Source organism: Magnolia sinica, chromosome 8 (assembly GCF_029962835.1).
Source record: "Magnolia sinica isolate HGM2019 chromosome 8, MsV1, whole genome shotgun sequence".
NCBI classification, from domain to species: domain Eukaryota; kingdom Viridiplantae; phylum Streptophyta; class Magnoliopsida; order Magnoliales; family Magnoliaceae; genus Magnolia; species Magnolia sinica.
The window spans coordinates 54,720,652-54,733,009 of NC_080580.1; the positions used below are offsets into that span (position 1 = coordinate 54,720,652).

Here is a 12,358-nt window from a genome sequence, read left to right on the forward strand (position 1 = left end):
GCACCCCACCATAGAAAACAATAGAAATTAAATGCCTGCCATTAGAACCTCTTTGGGTCACAGAAGCTTTCGATCAAGCTAATATTTATGCTTTACCTTATTCCATGTCTTTTTTAACTTATAAAAAGGTTGGATCTCAAATAAACATCATGGTCAGCCCTAGGAAGGTTTCAACGGTAGCCGTCACCTTCTACTGTTTTTTGTGGTGAGGGTCCACTTGAACTTTAGATCTGCGTAATTCTTTTTCTCACTCGCTTAATCGATCTCTCCAAATGGATGGATGGTGTGGATACAACACATACATCATGGTGGGCCCAAAGAACGTGATGACGTGACATCGGTAGCAAGACTAGCAGCCAACCAGCGTCCCAACTCTATTTAATCTAAAGAATTAAAAGTCTCATCCTCTACAAATTACAAAAATGCCGTCACATGAGTATTACAAGTAGTAACATGTTTAAGTGGCACCCACCGTAATGTTTTTGATAAATCTATCCCGGCCATCAGTTTTTCTAGATTATGTTACAACATGGACCTAGCAATGATATTGATCCAAACTTCTAGTGGGCCACGATAGGAAAAGGTGAGGATTAAGCTTCCGCCATTGAAATATTTAAGTGGCCACAAAAGTTTTGAATTATGTTAATGTTTTTATAATTTCATTTCATCCCAGTAGGAATGATCTCACAAACCATAAGGGTGACATATATATATTATGGTGGACCCAGGAATTTTTCAACTGCAGGAATTTCCCCCACTTACTGTTTCCTAGCCGTACGCCCACATGAGTTTTAGATCTGCCTCATTTTTTATATATGGAAAAAATGATGGACCGAGTGGATTTCTCACAAATATCATTGTGTGCCCCACCAGGCTTGCCGTCCAAAGAAGTTCATGAGGATGGCTTTGGCCGCAATTGGAAACGAATCGGAAACGGAAGGAGGTTGGCTTCTGAACTAGATGAATTTTACGTCACCAAGTTTTTTGGGCCCACCATGATATATCTGTTGTATCCACACCATCCATCCATTTGGAAAGATCATTTTAGGAAGTAAGCAAAAGAATTAGGCAGATCCAAAGTTTAAGTGGACCCCACCACAGAAAATAGTGGGAGGTGATGGCCACCGTTGAAACCTTTCTGGAGCCGACCATGATATTTATTTGAGATCCAACCTTTTTATAAGTTAAAAAAGACATGGAATAAGGTAAAGCATAAATATTAACTTGATCGAAAGCTACAGTGGCCTAGAAAGGTTTTAATGGTAGGCATTCAATTCCATTATTTTCTACAACGGGGTGCACTTGAAATTTGAACATTTCTCACTCTTTAGATTATGCCCTAAAATGATATCACGAAATGGATGGATGGTATGGATACAATACATACATTACGGTGGCGCCCATGAAAAGTGGTTACATCACTCTAGCAGAAGAGCCAAGAAAAAAATGACTTGAAAATAAAGTTTACCATTATGTGGTCAAGTGCGTACAACGGTAGACGGAGAGACGTGTAACAGAACTCTAAGGAAAAGAGCATTAATTGTAAGGGAACATGCTATTAGTATTTAACCAATTGTAATTCACCACGTCACTTCACAGGAGCGTATTGGCTACTGAAGTGTTAAGTATCCAATCCGCTCCCCAAGGCCTCGGGGACAGATGGATTAATTTTGAAAACATAAAACCGTCCGTCCGTCACGTTTTTTAACGGCGACAATAGAGGGTCCTGCAAGATGTGGAACCTAATCAATACATCTTCGTGCCTCATGCACCATGGAAAGATTGCTACGTCTGTTATTACCATTAACAACAACATGCCTGGAGGTCTGCTGGATAACATCCCTCCATAATTGCTACGAGGATGTATATGTTGAGATCTACGGCCATTTGGAAATTCAAATCCAATTATCTAAAAAGAGACAAAAGTGGTTTACTGAAAAATATCTCATAGAAATCAGCTTTCTCAAACTGTAAAGAGTTTGATAGTTAGTAATCCTCTTCCTCATCTTGTAAAACGATTTAGATCGAGTGCAAATTTTAGCTACTTCAGAATGTACTGAAACGAGAGCGGGCATAAAACACCAGTTGTTCCACTCTCTCTCTTTTCTGGATATCACAAGGCACTTCTGTGATAAGACCTGATGGTAGTTTCATAATCACATGGACGACCAAAACCGGCAAGTTTGGTCGTTTGGTCTTCCAGGGCAGATAGATTTATATATATATATATATATATATATATATATATATAGGAAAAGGTTATATACGCTCGACCATAATTTACCTTCCATAAGGTCAAATGCTACGTTATTCATCAGACAATAAAACTGGCATAACCGGTTATTAAAATATCCCTCCACCTCTATCTCCCTCACGCTTATTTTATGCCAAAAACCTTGTGCTAAAAACTTATGTGGGACCTACCGTGGTCTTTGTTTTTTTTTTTTTTTTTTTTTTTTTTTTTTTTGAGAAATCTACCCCGTCCATCCATTTTTCCATATCATTTTAGGACAAGAGGCCAAAAATGAGTTGGATCCAAGACTCAAGTGGGCCGAAAACGTAAGGATTGAACCTCCACATTTGAAATATTCGTGGGGCCACAGAAGTTTTTAATTAGGATAATATTTTTGTTTTCAGTTCATCTCAGTAGGAATATTGTTATGAACGGTATGGATGCAATTGAAACATCACTTTTGACCTAGGGAGATTTCAACGGTAGAAATTTCCCTACCGACCTTTTCCTTTAGTGCGGCCCACTTGAGTCTTGGATCTAGCTCATTTTTGTCCCCGTGCCCTAAAATGATCTTGAAAAATTGATGGATGGGATGGATTTCTCACAAACACTATGGTTGTCCGTGACGGAAAACAGTGCAACCCTGAAACGCCAAGAATTTCACAATGATAGAAGTTCAATTCCCACTAATTCTATCCGCTTCAAGTGCAATCACATATTCGAAGCGGATTGCGTACTAAATAACTTAGTACATAAACTCTGTGGGCCAACCGTTATTTATTTAGTTTATCCACTCCATTCATCTATGTTAGCAGATAAGTTTAGGTCTTGAGAACAAAAAGAAAGCATATACAAAGCTCAAGTGGACCACACCATAGTAAATAGTGCAATTAAACCTCTACCATTGAAAAATTCTTGGAGGCCATAGAAGTTTTGGATCAAGCTGATGCTTGTGTTTTATCTTCATCCATGTCTTTTTGATATTATTAAGAGGTTGGATGGCAAATAAACATTAATGTGGGCCCTAGGAAGGTTTAACAATGGAAATCATTATTCCACACTGTTTCCTGTGGCATGGTCCACTTGAGCTTTGGATTTACTGTAATTTTGCGATCAACCCCTAAAATTAGCAGGAAAAATGGATGGGCGGTGCTGATAAACCACATACATTCACAGTTGGCTCAACTGAGTTTACTCAGTACGATAAAAGCGTACCTGAGTAACTCAGTACACAATCCGCTGTTGATGTTACTGTAGGCCCCACCATGGTGTATATTTTGCATCCACAGCTTCCATCCATTTGGAGAGATCGTTTTAGGGCAATATCCAAAAGAATGAGTTAAATCCAAAGCTCCAGTGGACCCCAGCACAGAAAAGAGTGGGGACAGCGACGCCCACCATTAAAAACTTCTAAAGGCCATGAAAGTTTTAGATCAAACTGATATTTGTGTTTTCTCTTATTTCATGTCTTTTTTAACTTTTGAAGAGGTTGGATTTCAAATAAACATTACAGTGGCCTTGGGACAATTCCAAGGGTGGGAATCACTCTCTGTAGTGGGTCCACTACAGATTTTTATCTTCCTCATTCTTTGTCTCATGCCCTAAAATTATATCTTAAAATGGATGGACAGTGTGGATACAACACATACATCATAGTGGGGCCCACAGTGACGTAACTTCAGTAGCCGACTTGCTACTCAACTTGTTAGGGACGCGGATTGCATCCTACCCCCGCCCGTCTCTGGCCCCTAACAGGTAGTTCTATAGGCGGGCCCACCATGATGTATCCGTTTATCTAAGCCATTCAACCCTTTCTAAGATCATTCTAACGCATTAACACAAAAATGAGGCAAATCAAACGCTCAAATGGACCACACCATATAAGACTCTTGCATTTAATGCAACTATCCTTTAATGTTTTGTGCATTTAATGCGACCAAGCTGATTATTTGGTATGGTCCACTTGAGCGTTGGATCTGCCTCATTTTTGAGTTAATGCGTTAATATAATCTTAGAAAAGGGATAAACAGTTTGGATAAACGGATACATTATGGTAGGCCCACCTACAGGACTGCCTATTCGGGGCTAGAGACAAGTGGAGGTAGGACGCAGTCTGCGTCCACTTCTCAATATCTCATCCGCCTGCATCCACTTCCTTTAGGAACGCGCGTCCTACTCCGTCCGGGAAGGGCTCTGTGGAGCCCAACGTGATGTGAGTGTTTTATCTACTCTGTTCAAAGATTTTCTCAAATCATTTTAATATATGAACCAAAAAATGAAGCAGGTCCAAGGCTCGAGTGGACTACAAGGTGGGGATTGAACGTCCATCATTAAAAACTTCTTGTGAGTTAGAGAAGTTTCAAATCATGTTGGTATTTGTGTTTTCAATTCATCCACGTCTACATGACCTTATGAATAGGTTGGATGGTAAAATAACATAATGTTAGCACTTAGAAAGGTTTCAATGGTGAGTGCCACATTATCAGTCCAACCTCCTTCATTATGGTCCACGGGAGCTACAGACCTGCCTCATTTTTATGATTATAACTTGAAACGATATGAGAAAATCTTTGAATGGTGAGGATAAAACAGTTATATCACAATGGGCCCCACAAAGCCCTACCCGTTTGGACGACACAATTAACATCCTATTAAAAGTTGCGATGGACTCCAATGCTAGCTAGACGCAAATTAGCTACAACAGGTTACATCACCAGACCTACCATAATGAATGTGTTATATCCATAATGTCCACTCATTCGGAGATATCAATTTAAGGCATAAAAAGAATGAGTCATATCCAAAGCTGAAATATACCCACCACAAAAAACAGTGGATGAAGTGATACCCACCATTAAAATTTTCGAAGGGGCACAAAAGTTTTCAATTAAGCTGAAATTTGTGTTTTCCATTCTTTCATGCGTGTCTTAACTTATAAATAAGTTAGATATCAGATAAACATCATAGTGGGCCTTAAGAAGGTTTAAATGACGGGGGCAAGGCTTTCGCAGAAAATATGCATGAGAGAGGTAGATGGATATATTTAATAACCTGTTTTACCAGTTTTGTTTCTCCAATTTCCCTATAAAATCTCCTCATTTGTTTAAAATTTTCACCATCCGAACCAATAACATGCTGCCAACACTCGACCTCATGGAAGGTATAATAAGGCCGAGCATATAGTACCTTTTCCACACACACACACACACAGATATATATATATATATATATATATATATATATATATATTTGTGTGATGTTGCAGGCGGAGTAAATCCTAGCCCGTCATTACCAGTATAGTCCAATTATTGGGTGAGGGAATGGAGTAAAATCATCACCATTGATTACCCGAGTAAAATCTGCTACATAAAAGTTAAATGCTCCTTAGGTCCCCCCCTAAGCTTTAAAACACCATCCCACCCACCCAACTTGGTTCAAATTAATAAAAATGGATACCTACAATCCCTAAAACAAAGGAATTATTCAACACTGCTAAGGAACCGTAATGTCTCAAAATTTATACAACAAAGCACAAGGATGAGCCTGCATGATTCAGTATGGTGGCAAATACCACTACAAAAATATATCAACATTTATGTAACCGGTGTATAAGATCTGTTCAGGAAAACAAAAATGATATGCACAAACGCCACTTTCTGCTTCATCGGCCCTTCCCAGACTGCAAGGACAAACCAACCATAGTCAGGACAACTGCAAATAATACAAAACAACAAGGACAGAACATTGGAGCTTGTCTGGCAGTTGCCTAAAAATGAAGTGCATCTCATTTTCAGAATGTATTAGAGACCAACAATTATGATCTCTAATAAATAATTAGGATAACCAACAATTATGATCTCTAATAAATTATCTTGTTTTTTGAATCTTTGATTAGAATTAAAAATAATCTGGATTAACCAACAATTATGATCTCTAATAAATAATTAGGATTTAGCTTTAAATGAGATGGAGTCACTTTCAGGCATCTATCAAATAGGCCCTTAATTTCCTAAGGGCGTAAGAGTTTCTCAGTTTGCCCAATCAGGAGGGTGGACAGCCACTTGGTTGTTGCATCTGTGTCCCAAGATCCATCAATCCAAATGAAACTAAAGCACAGCTCCCATTTGTACAAATTGAAAAATATTGTATACCATTAACTTAGTCTTGGAAGTAACATATCATTCTTCAGGGCAAAAATGGGAAGGGACAGTTCTTATTTACCTCAATGTTCCTAGACAAATCCTTCAACTGCTCAGTTAATTCTTGTCTTTTCTTTAGAGCTGCAGCCAGCAAGAACTCTTGTTAAGACTCTAGATGAGAATGGATCACTACACAAACACATTGGAGATGGTGAAAATAGCATTCTGCATTACCCTGGTTAGAAATGTCTTCTATTGTTTTGGAAGTCCTCACTGCAAACCTCTGGAAGGATGGACTGAAAAAGCAAATAGAAGATCCTATTATCAGCTGAATAAAGAAAATTCAGGTTTTAAAATATAATGATTTTTATGTGTTGCTTCCCAACGTCCAAATACAACATAAAACACTGCATTGGATAGCGAGGGGAGCTTTCCTTTTTGCTTCACTTCAATGAATAGCTGCAAGAGTGGAACCATTCAAGCAGCCAAAAGAATACACAAAAGAAGCTGTGATATTGACAAAAACTGTTGCAACTGCAATACACAATAGCTGACAAGATTCGCAAATCTGTTTCGCGGCACCAGATTGCAACTGCAATTCACAATAGCTGACAAGATTTGGAAATCTGTTTCGCAGCACCAGACCAGTCAAAAACGGCTGTACCAGGCTGATACAATAAGCCAAACCATGATAGCTAATCTCAAAACAAAAAAAAAAAAAAAAAGGGGTGCTTTCATAAAAAAAAGAGGAGAGTATAGATAGTGCAGATCTCCAATTCATTCACATGGGAAATTTTTATTTTTTTTTAAGTCTCAGCCCCTTAGATGTTCTTTGTTGCGATCATCTCCGCATTCGGTACAGGTCTATGGAGTCATCATCGACATATGGCAAATGGAAAATTAATGCCCACTAAAAAATAAAAAAGCAAAACTAAGGGTCATGAAATATATTACAGGGATTTCATCTGACCTACAATGCATGCACAGGTTTAATTACAGTGTTGCACCAAGTTCAAACACATACAAATGTCACCATGATCCAAATCATCCATTTTTGAGTGGTGAGCCAGCAAAGTATGGCCCACAAAAAAAACACTCACACTGATAGTTATACTTGACAAACAGTAACCCAATATATGGATGATAGATCCTAACACCAATTAATGAGTAGGGAAATAGCAAAATAACAAACATAAACCCCCAGTGTCCCACCAAATGCAAAATCCTTTGAGAATGCAAAACAACTTGTCAAGTAAAAAGATGTTAATTGAAGACTACAGTTTTCTTTTTTAGGGGGATAAAAGAACCATCAAAGATGGAATATTGAATCAGCTCCAACACTTAAATCTCAGATGACCATACTGAGAATAACAGATCCTACCTCATCACATGATTGAAGAAAACAGATTTTTTAAAAAAAGAAAAACAATGATTTAAGATCCAAGAGAAAATGAATTCAATTGAAATTGGCCCATGACAACTCAGTCCCTTAGATGTTCTTAAACTGCGATCATTTTCGCAAGTCATTACAGATCTGTAGACTCATCACTGTTGTATAAATCTAGAACACTTTAAAGCTTTAGGGGTCATTTGGATGCATGTAAAGTCCTTAAATGGCAAGGGATTACAGGTTATCTGATTACTGGGGCTGTTAGGATGCATGTATTCGACTGTAAAGGCTTTACAGGCTGCTGTAAACACTTTACAGCTTTTAACTGTAATCTAAAACCTGGTAAAAACCCTGTTTCATATTTTAGGTAAAGTCTTTACAGCTAAAAGGGATTAAACTTGTTGGAATACAATGGTTAATATCCACTCATGATATATGGGGCCCACCATAACGTGTATGGCACATCCAATCTATCCATCATGTACTTACCTTGATGCTCCCCTGTGGCACTAAAAAAACAGCTCACCCATTATCAAATGGACCACAGGAGGGAAAGATGGGACATCCACCATTTAAAACTTATAGATTGCATTTGGGGCCCACTGTGATGGGTGGAAGACATCCAATCCGTTCAATGTGTGCATGCTTTACTCTCTTAGGTCCATAAAAAATCAAATCTTTCTTGTATGATTTGCAGATTTTGGAAGGTTTTACGCCCAAGCTCTACGGTATGAATACCTTCTTTATTCATTGTAAAGACTTTACAAGCTAGCCAAACACACAATCTGTTTACCTGCCAACAGATTACCACTTAAAAGCCAAACGGAATAACATGTTAACCGATTACACCTAAACTCTTTTCAGGTGTAATGTGTTTACAACTAAAAAAAAGTACAGACGTCCAAACAACACCTTAGCGAGTTTTAAAGCTTTAGTGAGAATACAACATCAAACGTGGAAAAGTGTAGGTAATCTCCCCCAATGTTTCAACGAGTACGAAACGAAGGCTATTAACAGAGAGGAGAAGACGCACAATCAATATTGCTTCAAGGGAACGAGTCCAATGGGAATTTACATATCCACAATGACCAGATAATGAAGCATTTTATCAAATACAAAATGGACAACGCCACCCCATGTAGCATATAACATGGAAGTTAACCTAAGTTTTAAGGCACCCACCATTAAGCAATCCAAACCATCCATTAGATGGACCCACATCATACATCCATATTTCCTCCACATTGGGACCCAATAGATTGACAAGAAGGGACATTAACTACAGAAGCATCCACATTCGGATTACAGATCAAAGTACAAATAAAGTATATATACTCAACATTCCCAAGATCCGCAACGATAAAAATCATAACAGAATAAAAATTGGGAAAAACCGAGATCTTAGTATTGCTTCAAGGGAACGAGTCGATCAGGAACTTAAAAAATCCCGCCGACCAGATTAAGAAGCTAATAATAAATCGAATCCCGAAGGAAAAATAAATAAATAAATCAACCCAAGATTCAAATAATCAAGAAAAATAATGATCGAGATCGCAGAGATTGTTACAAACCATATACCTGTTAGCAAGACCATTGACAACAATTTCATTGACGAGATAAGAAAGAACTCTGTTCATGAAATTCCCCCCAGCCATGGCATGTGATTCTCCTCAACTTTATTTTGCAGAATCTAACATTTTCCAGATCAGAAAATCAATCAAAAGGTAGTTTGGCCAGAAAATCGCTATCTAGTAGCGAAATATATAAATACCAGATCATAAAATCAATGAAATAAGCATTTCAAAACAAATCATGATTAACAAAAGATACGAACATGGTAATCTAATATCACCGAGATCGAAAAAAATAGAAAAGGCATATTTGGTAGAAACTCTCGATTCAGATGTCAAACAAAGTGAAATACCAAGATCAGGAAATCGATCAAAGAGACATTTGGAAGAAAACCTTGATTGAGAGAGGAAATCAAAGACACGTTTGGAAGAAAACCTTGATAGAGAGAAGAGATCAAATACACTTTTGGAAGAAAATCTTGATTGAGAGAGGGGGAAAAAGGAATATGATTATCGCTCCTTGCTTTATGAGAAGAAAGGAAAAATGGGAGGACTGGAGGAAGTGATGAATACCTGAAAAAACCCTAGCCTGGTTTTGGAGGCGTCTTATGAGGGTTCGGTCTTAGGGCTGAGTTTTATAGGCGAGCGGGATACCAAGGAACGGTTCTCATGGGACTTTGGATATCAACGGTCGGGATTCTTCGAAGGAGCTGTTCCGAAGCAGAACCCTAGTGGCGAAGCTTCTAGCGACAGGTGACGTCTTGGTTGGGCGTGGATTGCGTCTGGTCGATCGGACCGAGTTTGGTCAGGTTGGGATCGTGGCCCACATTAATGTATTTTTTGTATATCCATGCTGTCCATCGGTTTTTCCAGATAATTTTAATCAGCGGGTAAAAAAAATGAAGAAGATCCAAATCTAAGGACTACCACACCCTAGGAAATAGTGGTGATCGAAGGCCTACCATTAAAAACTTTCCATGGCCCACCATAATGTTTATTTGCCATCCAACCTGTTGATAAGGTAAAACAGACTTACATAAAGGTTAAATACAAATATCAGCTTAATCTAAAACTTTTGTAGCTCCTAAGAAATTTTTAATTGTCGATCACCACTGTTTCCTGTGGTGTGGTCTACCTGAGATTTGGATCCGCTTCGGTTTTGGACCCCAATCCTAAAATGAGCTGGAAAAATGGATTGACGGGGTGGATATTCAGTAATACATCAAGGTGAGCTCCACGGTCACGATCTGACTGAGTTTTGTCCGTTCTCGTACCCGCGCCTCAGGTCATCCTACGAAGAAATTCGCGAGTGGGCGACGCTTGGGGCCCACCTCGCAATGATCCATCATCTAGACAAGAAAACCCTCACCGTAAGTGGGGTAGATGGCGAGGATATCACTGATTTTTAACATGTTGCCCATCTAATCCGGACCTTATAGATGAACGGTGAAGATCTTGATGAATAGGCATATCCTAGAGCATTAATTAGATGAGCAGCGTTGGCAGCGGATTGGATGGGCCTCCGACTGCGTATGTATTGTATCCGCGCATCTGTTTTACACCTTGTTTTACGGCAATATAGGCATGTTTCGAAGCGTGGATTCGAAACCCCGAATTTGAAATCCGCCCATTGTGTTTGGCACCCTGAATTGAGAATAACTTTGATCCAAAATTAGTCACACATAGTATATTTATAGTGGTTTGAATTTAATTACTAAATTAACTTTAATATATTTAATTAGTGGCCTATGTAATTATTGACACAATGATTGTAATAAGCCTGTTGAAATATATGCTTCGCTCGAAAATGATGAAATTTTAAATCTTGGATGGGCCACAAGCACAAAATCATGTCCAAGTGACTAACCAACAATTTTTAGCTGTTGATTTACATGGACAATGTTGATTATCATATTAAAGTAATTATAATGATACAATTGATAAACTAATTGTTTTTGGATATCATTAGTGGGCCATGTGCCCAATACAATAATAATACGGTGACACATATGTTACACATGCAACTATTAAAAGGATTTTAGGTGTAATCCAAGCTCTCGCGTGGATTTCAAACCCCCTCTTTAAGGGGATTTGAAACCCTCAGTTACTACATGCTGCCAAACATCCAAGGGGATTTGAAATCCCCTCAAATCCCCCCAAATCCATGGTGCCAAATGACCCCAGTATACATCCAGATCTCGGGTGGTTGAGGAATGGTGGTGATTGTTAAAAACTTCTCGGTGTAATGTTCATTTGTCATACAAAGTGTAATGCCCTGAAAATCAAGGGTCGAGCAGGAGCCCAACTCCTGAGTTTCAACACATCACTTATACAACATAGAAAATGATGATTAAATGTTGTTTGTATTAGTACCTTAAACATGAGTGAGATTATACCAAACAAGATATCATACTTCAGAGATAGTTAAATTACGTAACCGGAAGACTGTGATAATTATATAAAATGTATAAACTGTTGTAAGTCTCTAAAGTATGAACATGTTACCAGGTTAAATATATACATGTATACTCCCAAAATGGACAAAATGAATATACATGGGTGCTCCAAAATGTAAAATGATAAGTGTAATGGCATCTAGACAGCATACCTGCAACCCCGTCGATCAGAACACGGTCTACATAGACCCGCCCGATAGATGCATATAGGAGAACTCTTTCTCATCATCGTAAAAGTTCGGCTCTGCCTCGAAAGCATCGCCATCATTTGCATCTACAACAGGGTCTGGTTGGTGTTCAAACACCGTCCCAAAACGTGGGAGTGAGTGATCAACTCAATGGAACTATAAAGCAAAGGTTAACATGTTATCAATTCAGTTAAGCAGTAATGATAAAACAATACAACAAGCATTCCTAACTACTCTGGTTAATGCAAGGATGATATGTGTTAATGATGTATGCCCTCGCCTATACTCCCTCTTGCGACAACATCTCACGATCGCGGCATGCAACACTCCTGATGTGCTTAACTCCAACGCCAAAGGCACATGCAATACGGTGCATGTGCG

At 38.6% G+C, this 12,358-nt stretch overlaps 1 protein-coding gene and 3 non-coding genes across 4 annotated transcripts; all 4 read right to left on the reverse strand.

Moving 5' to 3' along the window:
* Positions 1 to 5,730: 5,730 nt before the first annotated feature.
* On the reverse strand, positions 5,731 to 10,053 carry LOC131253330 (uncharacterized). Its single transcript, XM_058254291.1, has 5 exons — positions 9,907 to 10,053; positions 9,341 to 9,452; positions 6,607 to 6,668; positions 6,455 to 6,513; positions 5,731 to 5,912 (listed from the first exon to the last, which is right to left on the reverse strand). The coding sequence occupies exons 2-5, from the start codon at positions 9,415 to 9,417 to the stop codon at positions 5,895 to 5,897; spliced, it is 216 nt and encodes a 71-aa protein (XP_058110274.1). The 5' UTR covers positions 9,418 to 9,452; positions 9,907 to 10,053; the 3' UTR covers positions 5,731 to 5,894.
* Positions 6,742 to 6,883, reverse strand: LOC131254658 (small nucleolar RNA snoR136). Its single transcript, XR_009175780.1, has one exon. It is a non-coding gene; the product is annotated as a small nucleolar RNA snoR136 (small nucleolar RNA).
* LOC131254466 (small nucleolar RNA SNORD25) lies at positions 7,180 to 7,258 on the reverse strand. The gene has a single exon (XR_009175581.1). It is a non-coding gene; the product is annotated as a small nucleolar RNA SNORD25 (small nucleolar RNA).
* LOC131254455 (small nucleolar RNA SNORD25) lies at positions 7,848 to 7,928 on the reverse strand. Its single transcript, XR_009175568.1, has one exon. It is a non-coding gene; the product is annotated as a small nucleolar RNA SNORD25 (small nucleolar RNA).
* Positions 10,054 to 12,358: the final 2,305 nt, after the last annotated feature.